Consider the following 23,520-nt stretch of genomic DNA (forward strand, 5'->3'; position numbering starts at 1 on the left):
TACTCTCGTTTACGAGTCGGCCGATGCTCTTGCAGTGCCGGTATCGTCACAGTCGCCAAAGCAACGCGGTGTTGCTGAGATTCTAAATTTAGCCGAGGAACCAGATGACTTGGAACGTGAAATACTGCAGAGATTTTTTTTCCACATCGGAACCGACCTTTTCATCGTTCGGATGATCTTCGCCGGTTCTTCTTCGCCACAATTTTCCCGACGATTCGTCACCGTTCGCGCGTTTCCCTCGACCCTTTTTTTTTCAAACCGCGCCGCGAATCCGATTGAATAATAAATCCCGTTGTATTCGGAGATGGTACAACGCGGTGAACACCGTCGAGATAACTCCTTCCAAGGGATGTCGAGGGAACGGGAACGGGGGGCTGGGGCGGGGGCGGGAACGGGGATGTCGGATATCGCCGTGACTTCGCTCGGTGGCCCTAGAGGTGGTGGTGGATGATATCGACCCGGAGGGTGAGCCGCTCGGCGCAAGCCTGGACGCTGCGACTACTGGAAGGAAGAAGGTCGCGTACGACTGCGGAGCGCTCAGCGTAGCCCGGCCAGTGCCCCGCGCGCGGGCGGTTCATCTCATCCTGGTGCGGGTTGACGGTGTAAGAAAGAAAGAATCGTAGGAGGAAAAAATAAATTGAAGAAAAAAAAAAAAAAAAAAAATCAAAAACGCCCCGCGACGACCTGACCAACGCCACGCCTCGAACGGAGGTGGGTGAGCCTTCTCCGTCTCGCCTGCTTACCGTGAATCAAAAACTAGTCGAGTGCGATCGAATTTCGTAAAAGAGGAGGATCGCGAATAAAACAGGAGATACAATGTTCGCCGTAGTCAGCGAGGTGTTGGTCGATCGTACGATCGAACTCTGAACGGTGTTAACCGGTGTAACAAAGCTGAAAGTGAACTTGAAATAATTGTTCGTCACGTTTCGACTCTTTGCGTTCTTCAAAATTCTCGTCCTTGACTTTCCGCCCTAGCTCTCGCGGCCCGGGGTTCGAAGGGAGGGGAAAAAAAAGAACAGAGGGCGAAGTAGAAAAGGGAAACGAAAAGAGAAAAAAAAAAATGTCGGCACGTTTTTGAGGACCTTCATTTTTGCGAACGATGCCAAGGCCGGAGACTTCGAACGAGGAGTCGTACCTGGCTTCGGGACGACCCTCGAACTTGCTGAAGTCTTCCTTCTCGAACGCGAAGTTGGAACATCTTTATCGCGCCTCGTCGCTTCAGCAACGTCGCGGAGGACTCCAGTGCTTCCTGTTCTCCGCCATTCTGTTCGACGTTTTCACTCTCGTGACACCGGAGGCGGAAACCCCGGCGAAAGGTCTCACCGGGGTTTTCCTCGTGGTGAACATCGGGCTCCTAGCTTGGGCGCAACGTGGCGCCAAAGCGAAGGACTTCTTGTGGTCGACCGTAACCCAAATAGCCTGGCAACTCTCCACCGCTCAAATACTGGTTCAATTATTCTTGAAGTCCAACGAAGTTACGCCGAGGGATGGTCTCGGATGGCTTTTACTGCTACTCTACCTACTGTTCGCCACGCTTCCTCTAAGACTCTCGTTATGCTCGTTACTCGCCCTGGGGACGGCCGCAGCCTACATCGTCACCGTTGTCGGACTTTCCAAGGCTCCGTCTCTGATACCGATCGATGTCTTAGTAAGGAGAATTCCGCAATATTTTTTTTTTTGTTGTTCATCGTTTCTTTTTCTTTTTTTTTTTTTCTACGTACGAATTCATCGCATCTTCACACCCCCGCCCCCCCCCCCCCCCCCCCCCCTGAAAATCATCGTCACCGTATTTCTAGCTTCTCTTTCGTTATTTTTTTCAGCCTTCTTAATTTTATAATACTGGTGTGCAGATATTGACGGTAACACTGTCAGCGGGCGCGGCGATTCTGGGTGCGTCCAGTTACTCGTTGTCGGAGTTTCAGCAACGTAGAGCCTTTTTAGAAACGCGTCAGAGCCTAGAAGTTCAGCTGGTGATCGAGGAGCAGAGCGCCGAACAGGAGCGACTGCTCCTTAGCGTTCTTCCCGAGCATGTAGCCGTGAAAATGCGGCAGGATCTCGGCGCCTCTATGGACACACAGTTCAAAAAGATTTACATGTCGAGACACGAGAACGTTTCGATATTGTACGCCGACATCGTGGGGTTTACGGCGATATCGTCCACCTACAGCGCCAGCGAACTGGTCAAGATTTTAAACGAGCTTTTTGCCCGATTTGATCAGCTCAGTGAACGGTGATTAAACGTTTTTTCAAAAAACCAATTGCACCCACACACACACACACACCCACATGTACCGACCGATGAATAAAAATGAAACACCGGATATCGCTATACATCGAGGGGTCAATCACTCGCTCAAACTCCTCAAACCGGAACAGGATACGATTCACTTGCAGAAATCTTATTCGAGATCTCTTAAAATTTTATTTGACTTCACACTCGGCAGGATTCTTAAAAGACTCGAAAGTTCTCGGTTCAGACTCACGTTTCCATACGCTTGAACGATACTATAATCGATATGAGGTGCGTGAGGAGATTCGACCAAAGTTCAAAGGATTTCGAAATTCTTAATGAATTTCATGGGTCTTCGAACATCGAGCTTGCGGCATGATTGACTCCTCCCTGTATACTCGTCACTGTATCGAATGAACCGAATTAGTCGTCTTCGAAAAAATCCACTTCAATTTTCACGCTTCGCAAGAACGATGGAAAAATTCTGATCAAGATCGTTCTTCGACGTGCAACGAGAAATAAAAAATACCGCGTCTTTTATTCAGATACGAGCAGCTCAGGATCAAAATCCTCGGCGATTGTTACTACTGCATAAGCGGTGCTCCGGTGGAACGACCGGATCACGCGGTCCTCTGCATTCACATGGGTCTGTCGATGGTAGACGCGATAAAATACGTCCAGCAAACTACCAACAGTCCGGTGGACATGAGGGTCGGTATCCACACCGGCGCTGTCCTTGCCGGTGTCCTGGGTCAGAGGCAGTGGCAGTTCGACGTCTACAGTAAGGACGTGGAGCTTGCCAATAAAATGGAGAGCAGTGGAATGGCGGGGTGAGTATTTGAAAAAAAAAATAAATAAATAAAACGACGGAATGAAAAATAATCCGTCACTCGCAAACGTCGGTTTTGTTCGTGATTTTTTGTCCTAATCAGACCGCGTCTCTGGGTCATATTTTATCGACTCTCTCGGTTCTGTCTGAAAACGTAGCGGTCGCTAATCACCGCGAGAAGGACCCTCTCTCAATTGCCGTTGACCTACAATGTGGTCGGGGGTCGCGTCGCCGCGCGGGCAGAGTTCACGGAATTTGTTTTAGTCAGCTCACAGTTAAATTGAAATCGAGTCGATTCGCTCCGGTGGCCAATGTCGAGGTGATCAATTACGGTCTGACTCTATGAAGTGATGAACGAGTTCCACGGCTTATCGAGCGTAAACAATTGCGATAACGGGATCTGGTGTGCATGGCGAACAGGGGGAGGGGAAGGCCTCCCGTCCGCCGAATCCCGACGATTCCTATTCCTCTTCCTCGTACTTGATCTGAGAAAATTTTTCAAGGCGCGTTCACATCTCCAACACCACCCTGAGTTTCCTGAACGGCGAGTTCGAGGTCGAACCGGCGTACGGTGAGAAACGCGAAGAGGCTTTGCAAAAGGCTGGATTGACCACCTACTTCATCGTCAGGGCATTGAAACAGTGTCCACCGGCGGTTCCGAAAAGTATAGCGTCATTCGCCGCGGGTGAATCCATACAGAATACAACCGAAGACGACGACGAGAGACCCACCGAGGACTCAGAGGATTTCAGGCAACGCCTGAGAAAAGAGCTTTGCAGCAGAGGTTGGTAGAAAAGCAGAAAAATTATACGCCGCGAAAATTTCTCTTGCCATTGATTTTTTTTTTTTTCGGACGTATTGAAAGGTAAATTTGAAAAGTGATGTGTGTAAAGTTACGAATGAATCATTGATCACCGGTTATCAGCGGCTGAAAATTTTCCCATGGGTTTTAACGGAGGCACCTACGATGGCCCGAAAAAATTGGACCTCGCGCTGCTGACGAAAAACAGAGAAAAAAAACTAGAATTAATTTTTTTAGACGGTGGTGCTGAACTTCGAGGACACGCCTCGTGGTTCACTTTACAGTTCAAGGATCCCCAAGTGGAATACGCTTTCCACAGCGCTAAGGAAGCGTTCTCACCCCTTTCGCTGCTCGGAGGTCCTCTGGTTATGGTATCGGCATCGCCGGTATGGAGGCTCCAGCCTTGGGGTCCGTTTACGTGGGGAGGTGCCGGGGTTGTTACGCTTTTCGGGGTTGTTTTGGCAGGTGCCACTTGTCTCGGTAGTGCTGTAAGGCCCAGGTGGTTCCGTAGGACACTGGCGCTGCTGATGATATTTTCGTTGAGCGTATTTCTGCTGTTGGATATGGTGAGAATTCAAAGTTATTTGTTTCCCGACGAATCGCCCTGCTCTCCAAACGATCCGAGTCGTAACGCTGAATAATTTTTCAGGGCAACTGCGCCATCGTAGAAGATCCGGAACCCACGGCGAACGCGTCGTTGGGTTGGGCACCACGTTGTCCCTACCCTTCCTATTATTCGTACGTCGGAGTGCTCGCACTTGTTGCGATATCGATGCCAGCGTATCTCAGCTATCTTGGGAAGGCCTTTCTCATGAGCATTTTGGCCGGTGCCCAGTGCGCCGTGAACGTTATGATCCTTGGTCCCAGTCTGGACAGAGAGGACGTCGCGATTTGCCCACCTGGGACGGTACCCTTTCCACTCAAGTACTCCCTATCGGCCACCCTGGTACTCATCACCCTCACTCTCGTAGTGGTCGCGAAATACGTGAGTACGAAAAAGTTGTATCCGGAAACGTAGGGATTTCACATGGAACACGATTGCAATTAGTCGGGGCGGATATTACGAACGCGGATCCAATCAGCCTGAAAAATTAATGATCTCCAAAAGGCAGGTGGCAGCTATTCGCATTTAAAGGAATAACGAGAAAATTTATTGGAAAATCAGAGTCAGACTGTCTACCGTAATGACCAATTTCCAACCGGCGGAATGCAATTCGAACAGATTCCCCCGCTTCCGAATCGAATGACCTCGCGCCATCCTGATCGCGGAGAATCACGCATTTTTCGTACGAACGAGCTTGAGTTACAAGCGTTAGTCATAGAAATGGTATTTGATGTCGGCCCGGATGACGGACTGTTTGTTTCCCGAGCTTGAAAGGAATTTCGTAAACTATAAAGCCAGCTATTTTCGGTTCTCTGTGAAAGATTATTAAAAGCGATTTTCAGCCGTTTCTTCCCTACTGTGATTCCTAAAACTTTACAGACGGAGAAAGCTCGGAGAATTCTTTATCTCAGGGGGAGGGAAGTCGTCGCACAGAGGGAACGAGTCGCGGACATGAAGAGAAGAAACGGCGCCCTCATATACAATATTCTTCCACCGCACGTTGCCGCGTATTTTTTGTGCACCGCCAGACACCACGATGACCTCTACAGCCAGAGTTACGCCGAGGTCGGTGTATTATTCGCGAGTATGCCGAATTTCGCTGACTTTTACAGCGAAGAAAGCATCAACAATCAGGGACTGGAGTGTCTGAGATTTCTGAACGAGGTCATCTCCGACTTTGACGCGGTAAGTTTGTTTGTTTGTTTTTTTTTCTTCACCCAGTGAATACTGGAATATCGAAGCGGTGTCCAAAAACTTTTCTTTTCTCTCACAATTACTCTTCAGATTTTGGATCAGTCGAAGTTCAAGGATATCATAAAAATCAAGACGATCGGTTCGACTTACATGGCAGCATCTGGTATAACGGAATCGGATGAACCGGAAGACGGACCGAGATGGGGTCATCTCTCGACACTGGTCGAATTCGCCCTCGAATTGAAAAAAGCACTGTCCAGTATAAACGAACAGAGTTTCAACCACTTCGTACTGAAAATGGGCATCAATCACGGGCCCATTACCGCCGGTGTTATCGGTGCTAGAAAACCACATTACGATATTTGGGGGAACACTGTAAACGTTGCATCGAGAATGGAGAGTACGGGAAAAGTTGGTTGTATTCAGGCAAGTCGTTGGTCGTGGCCAAAAAAAAATCGTCGTCCACGCGTAGGATGGGATCGATTATCCTGATTTTTCTCATATTGTTCCGTTCGATCGCAGGTGACGGACGAAACTAGGAAAATCTTGGAGCCCTTCGGTTTTGAATTCGAGCAACGTGGCCTGGTTTTCGTGAAAGGAAAAGGTCAACTGCTGACGCATTATCTAGTAGCACGGGACAGCATTCCTCTGGACTTGGACAGCGATCTTCCCGTTGAACCGATCCACCCTATAATCTACCAATAAAAATTCATCAATCGGTGATTATCGGGAGAAAACGGGTGCAGAGCGGGTACGAGAATTTCCAAAGAGAATAAAAAATCATTACAATAATGTACACGTATTTTAGACCCCGGAGGTAGCGTAGCGTGGTTTGTCTTCGATGATCTCATCTCGATCATACACCGCCCCAATTTTCTCGTGGAAAAAACTTGACGAAAAAGTCAGAAAATCCTAAAATAAGAAGAGATCTCGTTTGCCTAAATAATTTATTCTTCAATTTTCTCATGCCGACACGTCATTTTTCCCTGTGCGATAAACCGGGGAAACCGAGGGGTTCGGTAGTTGGATGAGAATTAAAATCGGGCGGTGTACGTCCCGAGTTCATAATGAGTAGGATGAATTTTTCGTTTAGAAAGACTTTGAAAAATAACGCACACACACGTCACAAACAAGAAACAAAAAAAAGTAAAAGAAAATAAAAAGAAGAAGAGAAATCAGATAGAAAATTCCAATTTTTCTTCACGAATCCGACCGCTTTTCTCGAGGGTGGCTTATGAAAAACAGCGATTGTTAATTTGACTTACGATTAGTTACCGCAGAGATACGCTTATAGAATAAAGTTTTTTCATCTTTCGCGATTACTTTCATTCAGAGTGGAAAATTCTTTATTTAATTTTTGTCAGTCGATAGCTTGCTCAATGATTCCAAGATCGCGATATGAGGTACGCGTTTAAACGGAAACGACGTATAGACTACAGCGACGTTAAAACTGCGATGGTTAGTGCGTATCGTAAAATCGTAGTTAAATTATGAATTATAAATATATCTGTGTAGTAGCTGCTATTGGTGCTGGGGCTGTGAGAAATAAATGTTTTTAATTCGAGACAACTTATAAACACAACCGTTACTTTTATGTGCGTTCTAAAATCGGTCGATGATCGCTCTCGGTTTACGCGCATGTAGAATTATTCCGGGCTTGAATCCGCCGGGCTATCCGGATCAACGCAAAAAAAAAAAAAATAAGAATAGGAATAGAAGATGCGAGAGAAAACCGAAAAAATACGATGCTCAATAACTGTCATCCCCATTTTGAAAACTTGAAGGTTTTCCTCCCTTTCCGTACAGAGCGAATGATTTAAGTTGTGGAATCGATCAGCGAACGAACGAACGAATAACTTCAATTGCACCATTCGCGGGAATAGCTCTCCCTTCCGTATCTTCGCCGCCCCTGTAATTAGAACCGTGATTAGTGGCATGAAAAATTAGCAATCGCGTGTCAGTCTACATCGATCGCATATTATCACAAAAAATAAAACCCACCTTTACGTGTACCTGTAAGATATCGATTACGGTATCAACTGAAAACGAAATAAGACATCCGAAAAAATTAACACGTACAACACTAAAACGAAGAAAAAAGAAACGAACATTTTTATATCCGTGCACCACCATAAAATGGAAAAAAGAAACAAGTATAAAAAACCAATTGTCTGCTTTTCAAGTACATCATACAATTCAGTTCTCTAGTCATTCCGATTTGCCATTTTATTTTGATAATCTACAAAGATGTTGAAGATTTTTTATAATTTTGTTAACTGCGTCTGAATAATGATACATTTACGTTCGATGTCTTCCAAATATTTTCGTTACCGCTATTTGTGCATTTTTTTTTTTTATTTGCTGGCTTCAAATCGAATCAGATTACATGAATATAATTCGTACATCCGATTCATTACTCCACGCACAAAACTTGAATGAAATTACTTTCTTATTTCTACTTCAATTCTAGTTTTTTCCATTTTATATCATCCTTGCCAAGAGCTTATTCGTAAGCTCGGAGCGCGCCGTGTAGAGTTAAAATGTTGTAACATTTGTTACAGAAGTGAAAATATTTCATTTGCAACTTACGAATGTAAAAATTATTCATTTATCACACTAAAACTGTATAGTTGTCGATGTTATTCAACAATTTACCGAAAGTACAACACAAGAAACATACCTACTGTAACTATAATAGAACAAAACCAAAAAAGAATATTACCTACGAAAAAAAAAAGAAAAAAAATTGAAAAAAACGATAACACAACACAAAAATATAAAGAAAAAATCATACAAATCAAACGAACAAAAATAAATCAGAAATAATGTCCGGCCTAATTATCAAATGGCCTATAGAGAGCGCGGGAGCAATAAAAAAAAAAAAAAACAGAAAAAATACCGTAAGAAAATATTTGAACAAAAATGAAAATTAAAAATTACGACACATAGGAAAAATGAGAAAAAGATAGAGACTCAAGCACAAAAAAATCAGAAGCATCAAAAAAGGTATTAGCGTTATATCCGCATAATAATTAAATGTTACATTACTATACTTTCTACTGTACTACGTTCACACGCTACGATACAACGTACATTATAGAATATAAAATAAATGAGAGACAAGAGAGAAAAAATCTTGCAAACTAGCAATAATCGGAACTTCGTGTACATTGGTAACAAAAAAAAAAAAAGATACAGCAAACGAAAAAACGGAATTGAACGACATGTCTTTTTAAGAAATAAGAAGATTAAAAAAGTATAGAGGAACAAAAAGCAAAAAGAAAAAGAAAACATGCGTATTACATGTATAAATAAAGTTATGTAAGAAAATATCACTGTAGATAACCTAGCACTAGGTGTGAATAGGATTTTAAAAAGGTATTTGAAAGAGAAAAAACAAGAACTACAAAATCATAGGGTAACGTTGTTTTTTGAGGACAAGATTGAAAAATAAAAAAAAAAAAATAAAATAAAATAAAATATGAACAATAGAAAAAAAGAGAAACCCCACTCTCACGTCAAGTAAATTATATGATACGTACGTAGAATCGAATAAATGCCCGACTGCCCGCGCCCCGAGTCGAGGGATGAAATTTTCGTCACGAGGGTTGTTGGTAGTCAGGCGCCACGGAGTGGTAGCTTAACTCGAATATCCACCGCAGAATGTATAAGTAAAATAAATAATTTAAATTTAAAATAAACGAATGAATCAACAAGTGAATAAATAAATCAATAAATAAAATGTCCAGCACACTGAGTGTGATGAAAATTGGAGAGCAAAAGAACAGAAAAAAAATTACGACTGGTTGTCAGATGTTACCGTTGTCTCATTCATTATAAGAACCCTAAACTTTGAAAATCCTCGACTTCATTCCTATCGGTATACATACCTTGAATTTTTTTTTTTTCATTCCAACCAGCCGCTTTGATTTCTTCGGAGCTTTTTTTCCGTCATGGGAATCTTCTTTCTCCTTTTACTTCAGGTTTTTCCAGACAGGATAACAATCGGTTATCCGTCGATTTTTCTTCTCATCTCTTCTCTGATCTTTCTTCCATGGATGAAAATTTGATCATTATCGTAGTTATTATTATCAATATTATTATTATCGACATTATAATTCTCACACAGACAACACGTAATGTAGGTATGTATATGTATATTTGTATAGTAGATATCAACCACACATCTATAATATAAATTAGTATAACAAATAATTATGTATTATACATATGTGTACGTGTATACGTAGGGGGTTAATAAATTTTATCGTCGAAATGATAATAGAAGATGAAAACCAAAACACGCTTAAGAATTATTATCATCATTAAAATTATTATTATTATTATAATTACGATCGTGATTATTTTACATATTAAATATAGTGTCCTTTAATATTGCAGACATATGTACGCGTGATCGAACGGAGATTATTACATAGTTGTATATATTACATATAATTAGCGCGATTGTCAAGAAGATATATATATCGTTATTATCGTGTAATAACAACGATATAATTAAAGCACTTTAAAGAGCGTCGGAAGTATTTTATAATTTCGATTTTTGATTAATACAAGAAAGAGGCATACAGTGTCGATAAAGTACATTCTATTTTTTTCTCTTCATTCTTTCAAGGGTAAAAATACTTTTTTCGAAGTATCGATTCAGGCCAAACGGTAGTTTATTTTTACTCCTTCGTTAATTATCGTCATCAGATCCCGTGAAATATGTAACGTTAAATTTTTAATACACCTCGTACAAGACTGAGGCTGAAAATAACCGGAGTTACAGGGTCGACAAATATTCGCGAGTCTTCCGAGATCGAAGCGATCGGGATCGATCGGTGCGCCATTTCTAGTCTACGACCCGAATCAACGTTGTCTTACCTCGTCCATTCGTTATCAGCTATTATCTCTATTTTTTTTCGTGGACTTTCATTCATCGCGCCTGACTCCGTAGAGAAAATGTCGTTGGCTACCACAAGGTCGGAGCGCCATTGACGAGTCGTGACCCCGGTGAACCCGCGGGATCCTCGAAATTTCCAGGCGAAAAACTCGAAGAAGGATCCTCTTCAAGTACCTGTGAAGGATCTCTCGGTGCCCGGAATGGAATCGTCGTTATCGAGGATATCGTATTCATTGTAATTAACGTCGTCGTGATTATTATTTCGAGCGCCAGGATCTTGCCCGGGCACTAAAAGCCACCCTCACGTTCTTACGAATTTATAGACAACCCCGAAAACTAGAACGCTTACGAGCATAAGGACGAGGGCGGTAACTACCTTGGCAAATGCGTTCAGCCCCGTTTCCGAGTCTTGTTTCGGTCGAGTGGCCGGGAGTCGACTTTGCTTTGAGGCAAGGCCACGTGCCAATGCTGGAAATGCGAGACTTTGGGTGAAGGTCAACTTGTGAAGCGATTCCGACAGGGAATAGGGACCTACCGAGCCACGGGCTGCCGCGCGAAGAAGAGCGTACTCCAAATCTAACGCGTCGAAAACGCTGTATCTGGAAATAGAAAATTCGAACAAGAAATATGGGGGAAAGGGGCTCGAGATCGCGAGTCGCAAGCGAATCGAAGATAACGCCACATCGTGTCGTTCTGCGCCCAGTTTGCACGCGAGCAGATTTGGCATGCTGATTTTTTTTCAGGGGAAACCTGGCGAATTTTTTTCAATCTCGAAACACGAATCTGGATATCTGGATGAAAAATTTAAAAACGAAGCTTCGGACAACGACCTCTGACTCAAAAAATTAGAGTCAACGAATCGAAGACTCCGCAGGGATAAAAATTTCTATCGCGAAATTATCGTTTGCGATTCGCGGTTCGGTCGATAAATCCTACCGTTCAATTGAATAAAAAAACCCCATGTTTTTCTCACCTACTGCTTCTTCTTCTATCTTGCGAATGCATCGAGGTGATGGCAGAGCTCGGCATCGAGTGTAAACTGCCGGTAGTTGAGCTGGACGGACTGGGCGGTCCGGGCGGGGGATCTTCGTCGAGCGATGAATTTCTGTCGGGCGACGACGGGCACTTGGAACTCGACGCGTGATGATGGTGATGAAGATGGTGGAGGTGAAGTCGCGCGTGATCGGGATGCAGCAAACTCGGGCGTCGCGACGTTTGAGGGGTAACGGCCGGGCTACCCGAGCAAACGGGGCCACCGGGCGACGGGGAAACCTGCGAAGGTTGAAAGAAAAAAGTAAATAAAACGCGGGCAAAATAAGCGAAAGGTTCCTGAAATTTACGAAACGCGTCGCGCCTTATCAGATCGCGTGACGCCGATGTCAAAGGGCGTCCTTCGCGCCCCTCGATTCGTTTAAACCTAATGCCAGTTTACGTGAAAACCAACTCGAGACGTAGTTATTGCAAGATCAGATGTTAAAAGTGGATTTGAAACGGCGAGGTAACCAGAGGAAAGGGCGTATTTACGATCGAATAAACGCTCGACGACGATTAAAATTTAACCGGACGTAATAACCCGAGGGACCCTGAAATCCTTCTTTCGCTCGTTAATATAATTATGCTCGAGCGTGAGGAAGTCGCGAATACCTTCCGTTGCCGTTTTTAAAATTAGTTTACCGTCCTCAAAGGGATCCGCAACGATAATTAACAGAGGCAACGTAGTCGGAGCAACGCAAACTCGATTCGTCGGCGAGACCGCGAGCCCTCCGCGTGGCCGTATGAAATTTCCAAGTAGAAAAGTCAAGGTAGCGTCAGCCCGCCCGTGCCGCCTGAGCGGTCGGCGCGAGCGCGCGCCGGACTACACGCGGAGCGTTACTACTGGAAGTGTGACCCCTTCGGGCCGACGACTAACCGACTTACACCACTTGCGATAGTTTGACGGACGAGCGATTCGATGCGTGGGGGGGAACTTTACGCTCCTTGGGTCTTCGCAAGGTTCAGAGATGTTGAAAAATTCAATTAAATAAATATTCTCGACTACCAACGATGCCGAGTGGAGGGAGAATAATTTTTTTCTTCATTTGCCGCGCGCAATAATTTTTCAACTATTTTCGAGAGGAGGTGTCGGTTCGCCGTTACCTGTATGGAATCGATACCGCTGTCTGTGACGCTTTCCTGGGTGTCGGGGAAGACGAAGGCTTGTGCCTGGCCGTCAGCCTCGCCCCTGGGAGAATCGCTTGGCCATACCTGAAGAAGCGGTAAACCTCCTCTGGCCTCCAAACATATATCGGTATTCCCGGTGTGCTGTTCACCTCCGGATGTCCTCAGACACAGACGAGAGAGCTCTCTCAACGGTTTCTGAAAAACGAACGATCACCCGCGACGGAATAATTTCGGTTAAAATTCAAAATTGAAATAAAATGTCAAAAAAGTGGAATAAAATTTTAAATTGCGCTGCGAAAAAAAAAGCGGTGTCAGCAAAATCACAATGTATGATATTCCAAGGGTAATGAACAGCAGCGGGTTTCTAAATTAAACAAGATTTTTTTTTTCCACGCGTAACGCTCCCTAGGGATTCCTGCTTCGTTATACGTTACTTGTTTTTTATTTTATTCCTTTTTAGTTTCGACTCTTTTTTTTCTCTCCTTCAACGACCTTGGCGAAGGGTCCGAGCGAGACGAGAATTTTGCGCTATTAATATTTCCTTCTGCAATCAAGGCGGATCGAAACAGCTCGAATACAGCCCCGTTAGAAAATGTCGATATGAATTTTCGAGCTCGTTCGACGAGTTATGAATATTCTTCTATTCGATGTGCACGCGCTGTCTGACTCGTCTAACATGAGTGATTTATCGTTTCTATTTTTGGTGACAAACTAAAGTGGTTAGCGATTAAGGGTTCTATCGATTATCGGTTGCGTTTACGAACGGGGCAAGTTTTGTCGAAGAATAATCGTCGTTTCTTCCATTCTCTTTTTATATACCATTTGCGCGTTACCGCAGATATCCTTGGATGAAAATGATATAAGAAATAGATTTATATAGCTGAAGGAAATCCTACCGCAAAATGAGGCAAAAATAAAAGCTAATCCCGCAAGCCACGGGTCACGCAATTTCGACATTGGAGGATCACGAAACTCCAAACCATCCACATCTACCATCCATCCGTCAGTCAGTCAGTCGGTTGGAACATGAACCAAATGAGAAAGTGGAAACGAAGAGCGTATAAAACTGCGAGGTTGTATACCGAAGTAAAAAGAGGGGTCGAAAGTAATTTTAAAAAAGACGTAATTTCACCTTCTGGATTCTAAAAATAAAAGAAGCAATGAAAAAAAGTTTCGATGGGGGATTGAGAGTGAGGAGAATATTGCGGCGCGCAAAATGAAACGAAATTGGTCAACTGGCAATTGAGTTAATAAAGTGGGGAATCTGGATCGATATGGATGCTGCTGCCTCGTTCAAAATTATCTCTGATATTCGTGTCGACTGTCGATATTTTGTCGCGCAAGGGAGAATGGAACGTGTGAAGCAAATATCGTGCAGCTAAAATAAAAAAAAAAAAATCGTTACCATCCAGAAATCATTTATCGAAGCGAGTCATTGGTCGTGGGCTCGAAGATCTTTCAATTTTCATCCCCCAACGATTCCGTATAATTTTAATTCGCCCTCACCGATATCAATTAATTTATATTATTTCTTCAGGTGTTTTATGGCTCAATGTCACGCCACCCGCAGCTGCGGTTTCAAGAGCAGGTCGGAATGAAAATCGATTTCTGTACCTCGGAAAAATTTTCTGCACCAGAAACTCAAGAGCTCGCTGTACACGATTATATCTTTGCATTATAAGGGCGACGATCATCAAAGCCCACATATTTTTTTCTCGCCTTCCAACTTGATTCTCCGGTTCTCATTATCACCCAAAAATTTTGCAATAAAGGGACTCTTTCGCAAGGATCGAGAGGTTTTTCCTTTTGATTGAATAATTTTTGAAAACATCAAAGTCTCAGACCGATATACTAAAAATTGCGATAAAATTCGAGGTACGAAACAAAGAAAACGTACGAATTGTCAATCACAAATATCAGGCGCGGAACGCGTACGCGCGTGCAGGGAGCTTTCTACCTGTACAGGAGTCCACGTCATGTTTTAACAGCTGTCAGTTCCGAATTTCTTTCCATTATGTATAGGTACACCTGTACACATACGCATAAACAAAGTGCGTCATACTCGACGAAGTTCATATCGACTTTTCTATTGACGGGCGATACGGAAATACGTGGAAAAAATAATAAGATAATAAAAAATTCAGAAAAACCAAGAACATGTATTTTTCGCGGAGAACGAAAGATGCGGGAGATTTAAGAAATTTTCGATGGGTTACTCTTGTATGTAATCGCAACGATCTGATCGATGATAAATTGCCATTAATCGATGAGAGTGGAATTAAAAAAAAAAACCATTGGATCAATAAGTAGTAGAATAGCAAATTCGTACGATGTAGGTGTGCGTGAATAAGTAATGAAAAAAAAATCGGAGATTGGAGAAAAAATATAGTCCTATTAGCGTCGTGCGGGGTGAGACAAAAGTATCAGGGCATATCGGTGTGCGAGGCTCTAGTTTCAATTACGGTGGAGTTCAAGTTTTTTTTTCCAATTTTGTATCGATACATTACGCGCTTCAGTAATTACAGGCTTTTGCATTCGACCCCGATGGTCACCTCGGTCTCAACAGGTATGACATACGTGACGAGCGTTGCCACGAGTTGTAATTTGGCCTATGACTATTCTGAAAGGGTAACGTAGAAAAGAAAAAAATGAGCAAGCCAGTTTATTCCCTCATTGCACATTGATACAGATGACGAACGTGAGAAGTTTAGAAAAGTTGGAAGGGCTAGCTACTTTAATTACTGGGGTGGGTTGGAAAAATTTTATCAGAAGATAACTCTGCGTCAGAATATTCGAATTTCTCAATTCACCAGCAAACCCGCGCTTGTTAGCTGGACTCAGGTAGCCACGGGCGCGCGGTTTGTTTTGAGGCGTCACCTTCAGGGCTGAGCAGAGGTGACGTCTCACAACAAACCGCTTGGGATATTATCCGTTCGAGCCGGGATATTATCCGTTTGCGAGGATACGAACGGTGTATCGACCAATAGGAGTTCACGGCGAACCCTCGTTTCGGTGTAAATATCATAATGTTCGGCAAAGTTCTGCAGCCACAAATTCGTCGATGGTAATCGACGTCCGCCCCACTCGGTCTCCAGCTCAGCTCGGGTTTGCTGGAGAATTGAGAAATTCGAATATTTCGCTCCATGCATAGATGCGACGAAGCAAAGTGGGTCTACGACTAAAACCACTCGATGTGTCTTAATTTTTCTGCTCCCAACAGCGAATGATTAATGATTACTTGATCGATTGCATGAGTAGATGATTTTAGCTTTCGGATTTGGATTCATGAGCTGATCATACGTAAGGTTACTCTTGAAAAACCAAAAAAAAATTGATTTTTGGGCGAATAAACATCAATTTTTGAGCAAAAAAAAAATCGATTTTTGAGCAAAAAGTAAAGTACTTAAAAAATTGATTGTATTGCACTTTTCTGATGTATTTTGACCTCAGGAATCCGAATCTAAAAGAAAAATTGACCTATCTCTAAAATTAAACGAGTTATCGCCAATTTTCAGCTTTTTGGGGTCGAAAAAAAAAAATTAATTTTTTAATCTATATTTATGTAATTTGAGCTCAGGAATCCGAATCCAGAAGTAAAATTGATCTATCTATAAAATTTATCGAGTTATCGCCATTTTTATGCATTTTTTTGCATAAATTTGAGGATATCTCAAAAGGAAAAAATCGTAGCTCAATTTGGACAACGGATTCGTGTTCCTGAGGTCAAAATACATAAGAAAAGTGCCATACGATCAATTTTAAAAAATAAAAATTTTTGGTCAAAATTTGAAAAAATCGTAAGGGGTACCCCTTGGAAAAATCTCAAATTTTGACCAAAAATTTTTATTTTTTTTAATTGATCGTATGGCACTTTTCTTATGTATTTTGACCTCAGGAACACGAATCCGTTGTCCAAAATGAGCTACGAATTTTTCCCTTCGAGATATCCTCAAATTTATGCAAAAAAATGCCTAAAAATGGGGATAACTCAATCAATTTTGTAAATAGATCAATTTTTCTTCGAGATTCAGATTCCTGGGTTCAAATTACATTAATATAGACTAAAAAATGAATTTTTTTTTTTCGACCCCAAAAAGCTGAAAATTGGCGATAACTCGTTCAATTTTAGAGATAGGTCAATTTTTCTTCAAGATTCGGATTCCTGAGGTCAAAATACGTCAGAAAAGTGCAATACAATCAATTTTTAAACTACTTTTCTTTCGGCCCGAAAATCGATTTTTTTTTTGGTTTTTCAAGGGTAATCTCACGTATAATCAGCTCAGGAATCCAAATCTGAAAGCTTAAATCATCTACTCATGCAATCGATCGAGTAATCATTAGGTTGAAAATTTTTTTTCCAACCCACCCTATTAATTACATCGGTCGCTATCACACGCGAGTATACATGATAATTGGGCAGGTATGCACACATCATCATTTTAGTTTCACTGCCATACATTTGCTTTTTTTCTCAAATTTCACTCGTTCATCAACATTGTAACGAACGTGACGAGGATCCGATCGATTTTACGATCGCCAATGTAGTGAGTAAATGGATAAAAAAAAAGTACAACAAGTGAGTGAAAAAAAACACGTCAAATATCAGCTCGTCGATCAAACACGAATAGTTATCATATTTCAAATATGTATCAAAAGATAACGCTCGTTGAACGATCTAAAGCTCGACAAAACCGAGATTTTTTTTTTATCTAGTAGTGTGACGTTAAAAAATGGAAACGATATATGATTGAATAATGTATTAGAATAGGAAAGAAAAATTAATGAAACATGATAGAAAGTTCTCTTTTTTTCTCTGCTCACGATTTTGAAAAATAAATTCATCCGAACTCGTCACACACTCGGAATAATGGGCACAATTTTCTCAGTGACTCAGGTTTTGCTTTAATCTTATGGATTCGTATGGCGCTGGTTTTCAATTTGTTTTTTCAAAATCTTTATAATCGTGAAATTGAAAAATCTAGAAGATGAAAGGAATGAAATGGAAGAATGCAAATATCGAGGGCTTGTAACGACCCACCTGCATGCTTCGTCGACGGCGGGATGCATGGCAGGTTGAAAAATAATTTTCTACGTCGCGGTCGCCTCTCTTCAGTCGGCTACAGGTCGACCAGCACCAATTTCAACTACTCGAGCGGGCCTTTTCCATGACACGTTGTGACGCGTGCACTCGAGGAAGATGAAACTTATAAATGTAACGTCGCGTCGTCGTCACCCCGCGCCACGATCTCGCTGGGTGACAGCCACTGCGGGACTCGCGAACTCCGGACCGAAATCAAAAATCTACCCCAACCATGGAACGGCGTGCAGGCGTGTACGTCGTGTGCACAGTACAGAGAAAGAGAGAGCGGGAGGGGGGGAGAGGGGGGAGAGAGATGCGAAACAACCACCCCCCAACTCCGGCGTGGAAATGGGAAACGGGGGGGTTGAAAGGGTGAGGAACGGGGAGGAGAGAAGAGGAGCGACGCCGGCGCGAGACCCTCTCCTAGGTCAAGGTCTACCAAACGAAGCACCCGCGCGACGTCGTTCCCCGTCGCGATGGTCTGCCGCGTGACCCGCGCGAAACGTGGAACGCACAAGGAGGAGGAAAACAGCGCGCGGTTTTTCCGCGAGGCGTCGAGTGCAAGTGGAATTGCGTGGACGGAGGATCGAGTTGACGATGGGCATGGTTTTCCTACTCCCGCACCGCTCAGCTTCGCTCTGCTTTTACCCGAGGCGAATTACCGCGACGATGGGCATGGTAGGTCGTACGGGATATCGATCGCCGTCTCAGGGCAAACAGCTGCAGGGCGAGTTAACGAGGAGCCGAAGAAGATGCGAATTAAAATCAGGGAGATGAACTCGCCTCGCGAACGAACCGAGTGTGGACGGGATGGGGGAGAGGAAATTCGGGAAATTGATAGCGGATTAGGACGTTGAAAGGGTCGTGATTAGGGAGAAACGAGAGGATGGGGGGTAGATCGTTTGTGGATGACGAAGATTAGAGAGGAGCGATGGAGATGACTGGCCAAACGAAGGTGATATTGCGGACGACGAATCGAATGGAAATCTTAACGAATCGATGACGGTATGAAAAAACAATTAGCTCAAAGCGGGATGAAGAGGTGACCGAAGAAAATACAGCGGAATGAGGAAAAATAAATGCGGTAAAACGACGTGATAAAGTTATTCGTTGTTATAGAAAACTTTTTCAAAGTTAAATGAACGGAGGTCTCGTGTGCAGAGTAGGTGATGCGCTTTTAGCAGCAGCAGCAGCTGCAGCTGGAAAGGTAATCGAGAAAAACATACGAAGTATACGAAGTGCGCTTCAGTCACGCTATTTTAGCCCCTTCAAACGAGCCAGCCTAACGTAATCCGATAATATCTATAACCCTAACCCAGTTAACTCGGAAAATAATTTTCCTCGCGGTCATTCGCAAAATCGATGTTTAACTAAGCGATAGAGCTCGACTCTGTACAACTATGTTTAACATAATACCAGCTGGATTCTGTAATTTGCGGTTTCGAAATGCTCTTCTCTCGCTCTCACAGAACCCGCCCGAATAAAACCCGACCCGACCCCTCACCTGACGGTAAAAAAACGTGGGAAAATTCATAACTCTTGCAGAGAAAATTTTACAAAAGACCAAAATAAAAACAGCAAAGATTTACAGGTGTAGCCTCGCTATAATTCAGGGTGTGGAACGTACTCGTGGGTGCGAACGTTTGCATACGCGAGCCTGCTCAGCTTGCGGTTAAAGGTCAAACGGGCGAGCAGGTAGAAGCGTCGAGGTTGAGAGAGAGAGAGAGAGGGAGAGATGGGAGGGATTGAAATTGCTCACGGTGGCACGAAAAACCGATGGTTTTTATTTCTTTACTTTAATTTTTCATGCCCAAAAATCTTCAATCAGAGGAAAGGAATGCGAACTTCGTAGGTATACACCTTTCACGTACACCGGAACGTTGAAGTATTCAGGAAGCACATTTTATCAATAAGAAATCCAGCCCCTTTCCATTCCCTTTTTGATGCCACTTTATTACCCACGTTCCACAAGTATAACTACGTAAGTGTATGATACGCTCGCGTGTACACGTAAAAATAAAACTGCGTCGGAGGTCTTGAATTGCTTTTTATTTCACCCCCTTCTGCCGAAAACTTATCCGCGGGACAATGATCTCGATCTCCTCCGCTCCGGAGCTTTCGAGTGGCGGTAAAAGAGCACGGAATATAACGTACCAACGCACACGACGAATGGAATGCCAGGCGAGGCGAATATTTTGTCGAATCGCGGATAGCGTGGCGAAAAATGGGAAGAAAAGCGAAAAATCTAACCGACGAAAAGTTTGACGATATTGACTGGTTTTTTTTCCACGCAGTTCGATAAATGATGAACAGATGACGTGAGATTTGATGAGATTTTATCAGCGGTTTCGTAAATAGCAAGTCGGGCGATAGGGAGGATCGCTTCGCGATCGCTTCACCGCGAACGATCGAAGGAAAATTGAAACCTGACGGTCGTACCGGAGATCCATTTTACAGGCGATAACGCCTTTGGCACACTTTTCCCGTGGGAAATATTCCCGATCAACTCGATATCGCGTGTCTCTACGTGTAGAAAAATATGTGACGGTACGGGAGCGACTTGAATCGAGTTTTTTCTCAGCTCAGGTATTTCGCAGTGTGCTAGTTCTTCGACGTTAGAAAAATTGCACAATTATTCGCAGACCATTGCCTAATTTATTTGGAATAAGAACGACGGTGGGATTTTGATTTTGTTTCTCATTCCTTCGGTCACTCGGAAATCATTGTGGCTTTAAATTATCGATGCGAATCTCTCGAAAGAAATTACAGAGCTGTAAATGGCATGAACGTTGAAAGTTGGTTTGTAATCAGACTCGTTTCAAATTGATTCTTGTAAGTTATCTAATTTTGCGGTCACATCTCTTCAAAGTTCTCCCACACACGGTAGCACAGGTAAATTACAATGGCCGTTGATTTAATTCAGTGTATGATTATTCGCGAATGAATAGCTTTCTAAACTTTCGTTGTTAAAAGAAAACTTGAGAAACGACGTAAATCGTACGATTGCACGAGATATCGTTACAATAAACTTCATTGGAAATATTGTTTCGGAGTAGAAGGAAACTTCTGAGTTGGAGCGAGCGATTCGATTCAGCGACGATCTTATCGTCGAAACCGGTCGGAGATACTCGACGCAGATTTTCCATCGTTGGTAAACGAGCGGTAATCATTTTTTCGCTCGCGATCGGTTTGCTCCGAAATTACGAAGCAAATGCCAGGCGTGTTACCACCGATCGAGCCACCGAGCGATCTGTGCGAAGATCGTTGCAGCGAAACGATCGACGGTGGCAATAAAAATCGGCAGCGGATCGGCGGTGGAAAGAGAAATCGTTACTCACGGTAAATAGATGTCGTTAGCTGCAGTCTTTGAAGAGTTGCGAGTCGGTTCGACTCGTCGGAGGAATCGGCTGGAGCCCTCGACGCCCCGGGTAGGCCGCACGCCCGACTCAGGCCGGAGGCAGAGAAAGCTCCTCGAAGGCTTCGACGACCGTGTATCGGCCGACAGCGTCTTCTTTCCTTTCACTAACAGCGGCATATGTCACGCAGGGCCGCAACAACGTCCCCCGATCTTCACGCGATAACGTAAAGAAGTTGCGAAGAAACGAGAGAGAAGAGAAAGAGAAAAAAAAAAAAAAAAAGACACACGCAGACGTCGAAGAAAAGGAAGAAGAGTTTACCGATAGCCTGGCCGTACCTCGATGTCCTTGTAAAGATCACCGAACGGAAGTCCCGAGGGTTCGCCAGGGCGGTAGGTATGCTTCCATTTTGAATCGTCGGTTTTTACGCGAGGATCGATCGAACCGGAGAACCTGAATAAAGAAGGGAAGATAATTATTGATAATTGTTGAGATGGAATGGAAAAAAAAAGAGTGATTCGGACGACAGGAAAGCTAATATCTGTCGAGTTGGGTCCGCTGAGGTAGGGAAGAAGATATCCATCGATGCGATGTTTGTCGTTAGCTCTGAAAAAAAAAAAAAAAAAAAAAACCATTTCGAAGCCAAAGATGTACGACGACCGCGCGAAAAAATCATCAAGTATTCATTCAGAGGCGAGTACGAGGATACGATACGGAGATATGAAAGATGCGAGAGAGAGAGAGAGAGAGTGTCGGAAAGAGATGGGAATAAATTGCGGACGTTAAAGGTTGGTTGGTTTTATGAATTGCGCAACTGTTCAAAGAAAGCAATTTGACCGATCAAGAAGCATAATCACATCTTACAAATGTCACGCTGCTGCTGGACCACTGCGACGTGGTTTCTTTGTTTGGGGGGATCGCCACCGCGGTCACTATACGTTCGAGTGCGAACGGTAGCGATCACTGAATACCGGTGGTAACCGTAATCCTCTTCGCCGCTTCGCTCTTATTTTTATCCCTTTTTTTTTTCCCGCGACGATTTTATTCAAGGACTCCGCTAAGTACCAATTGCATCCGAGTGGTACCGCAGCCATAATACGATGGTCATGTTTCACATGGTTTTGATTTCAGCTGCTCGCGCTTGTTTGTTTCGAGATTACGCGATGATCGCGTCGAAGTGCAGTTGAGCCTGCCAACGAAAGACCTTGTTGGTATTTGGTGCCGTTAGCTCGATGACTGGTTAGCCGATAGAGAAACCTCGTGATAATTGCACATATCACATTCTAGGTTCGAAAGAGAAAAATACGAATAGGCGTTGTAACGCGTTGCGCAAGGGTGATCATATTTTCTACGAACAGTCGAAATATATTTAAAATTGGAATACCCGCGTCGAGGAATACCCTTGAGGGGTAGAACGAACGGACGGTTCGCTGAAAATATTTTTACAGTCCGGCTACTTTCATACTCGAGGTCGAATTCAACGAAAAACAAATCATTAAATACGATCGAAGGAAACTCGAAACCAAAGGCGAGTGATTAAGAAAATCGTCCGCTCTGCCGGCTGTTTAACGTCCGACCGTAAAGCACACCGACGTTCAATCCTAACGCAGAAAATGCCACCTGTTGTATTACGGCAGAGCGTTAGTCACGGTCTCCTCATTCCACCTTCGAAACTCACTTCGCCATTCCAGCGGGTACCGCTTACATTGAGGTGCCGCACGTGCACCGCGGGTCAAAGCGCACCGAGGTATTTCGAGGATGTGATTTTCGACGGACGATTATGTTTCGAAGGTATCCGAACGAGCGGGGAACCGCGTTACAAAATCTACCGACGTCGGCCCTTCCCCTTCTCCGGAGTTCGAAAATCGTCGTCCGTCAAATTTTCGATGAGCACCACTGCCCATCGCTCGTAGGAATCGTGCATAGCGCTGCATAGCAACGCTGAAAACCGAAGCTGAAAGATGAAGCGCAGGTTGCACGTCTTCTTCGAGGAGGTAAAGAGGTAGGAGGGTTCAACGGAAGTGGTCAGCCCACGCCTAGACCGCTCACTCGATTCTTCCAACTTTTATTCTATTGTCGATGATTATTTGTCGCAAAATTTCATAGCGTTCGAGCAGGAGTCAAGGGAGAGCCGAAATTCGCTCCGGGGACTCGAGGACTCTCGGTGGCACACGCCACGGCGTGATACAGGGTCGCATTAATTGACGCCCTTTAATTTTCTCAGTCGCGTCTCGGCATCGCGTAAGTCCCATCGGTACGGAGTACGGATTAACTAACACTTCTGGTGACGGTGAGAGTGTGTTGCGTCGTTGCGAGGATTCGTAGAGTGTTTGGGTAAAGTGGGGACCACACCTGGTGG

At 43.7% G+C, this 23,520-nt stretch overlaps 2 protein-coding genes across 5 annotated transcripts; one reads left to right on the forward strand and one right to left on the reverse strand.

Annotated features, from left to right (window-relative positions):
- Positions 1-400: 400 nt before the first annotated feature.
- Positions 401-9,477, forward strand: LOC105692401 (adenylate cyclase type 3). The gene is made up of 9 exons (XM_012411581.3): positions 401-1,648; positions 1,851-2,230; positions 2,776-3,060; positions 3,563-3,843; positions 4,099-4,427; positions 4,511-4,846; positions 5,345-5,650; positions 5,750-6,085; positions 6,182-9,477. Exons 1-9 carry the CDS (start codon positions 1,100-1,102, stop codon positions 6,362-6,364), a joined length of 2,985 nt encoding a protein of 994 aa, XP_012267004.1. The 5' UTR covers positions 401-1,099; the 3' UTR covers positions 6,365-9,477.
- Positions 9,478-9,980: 503 nt separating this feature from the next.
- LOC105692402 (palmitoyltransferase ZDHHC5-A) lies at positions 9,981-18,793 on the reverse strand. Of its 4 annotated transcripts, XM_020856067.2 has the most exons (6): positions 17,764-18,793; positions 12,702-12,920; positions 11,539-11,837; positions 11,101-11,164; positions 10,942-11,033; positions 10,712-10,853 (listed from the first exon to the last, which is right to left on the reverse strand). In XM_020856067.2, the coding sequence occupies exons 1-5, from the start codon at positions 17,767-17,769 to the stop codon at positions 10,956-10,958; spliced, it is 666 nt and encodes a 221-aa protein (XP_020711726.2). In that variant the 5' UTR covers positions 17,770-18,793; the 3' UTR covers positions 10,712-10,853; positions 10,942-10,955. The 4 variants fall into 4 exon arrangements, with proteins under 4 accessions (XP_020711723.2, XP_020711726.2, XP_020711725.2 ...); XM_020856064.2 differs by having other exon boundaries at positions 9,981-10,853; positions 10,942-11,164; positions 17,764-18,780; XM_020856066.2 differs by having other exon boundaries at positions 10,712-11,033; positions 17,764-18,789.
- Between the last annotated feature and the right edge of the window lie 4,727 nt (positions 18,794-23,520).

Source organism: Athalia rosae, chromosome 8 (genome assembly GCF_917208135.1).
Source record: "Athalia rosae chromosome 8, iyAthRosa1.1, whole genome shotgun sequence".
In the NCBI taxonomy this organism is placed as follows: domain Eukaryota; kingdom Metazoa; phylum Arthropoda; class Insecta; order Hymenoptera; family Athaliidae; genus Athalia; species Athalia rosae.

Bases quoted from the DNA above. Each gene is read 5' to 3' on its own strand.
- LOC105692401 (XM_012411581.3), top strand. From the start codon at position 1,100: ATGCCAAGGCCGGAGACTTCGAACGAGGAGTCGTACCTGGCTTCGGGA. The intron at 2,231-2,775 runs GTGATTAAACGT...TCTTTTATTCAG, and splicing joins TTTGATCAGCTCAGTGAACG to ATACGAGCAGCTCAGGATCA. The intron at 6,086-6,181 runs GCAAGTCGTTGG...GTTCGATCGCAG, and splicing joins GAAAAGTTGGTTGTATTCAG to GTGACGGACGAAACTAGGAA.
- LOC105692402 (XM_020856064.2), bottom strand. The intron at 11,838-12,701 runs GTAACGGCGAAC...CAACCTTCGCAG, and splicing joins GCGGTATCGATTCCATACAG to GTTTCCCCGTCGCCCGGTGG. The intron at 11,165-11,538 runs GTGAGAAAAACA...TTCTATTTCCAG, and splicing joins GATAGAAGAAGAAGCAGTAG to ATACAGCGTTTTCGACGCGT.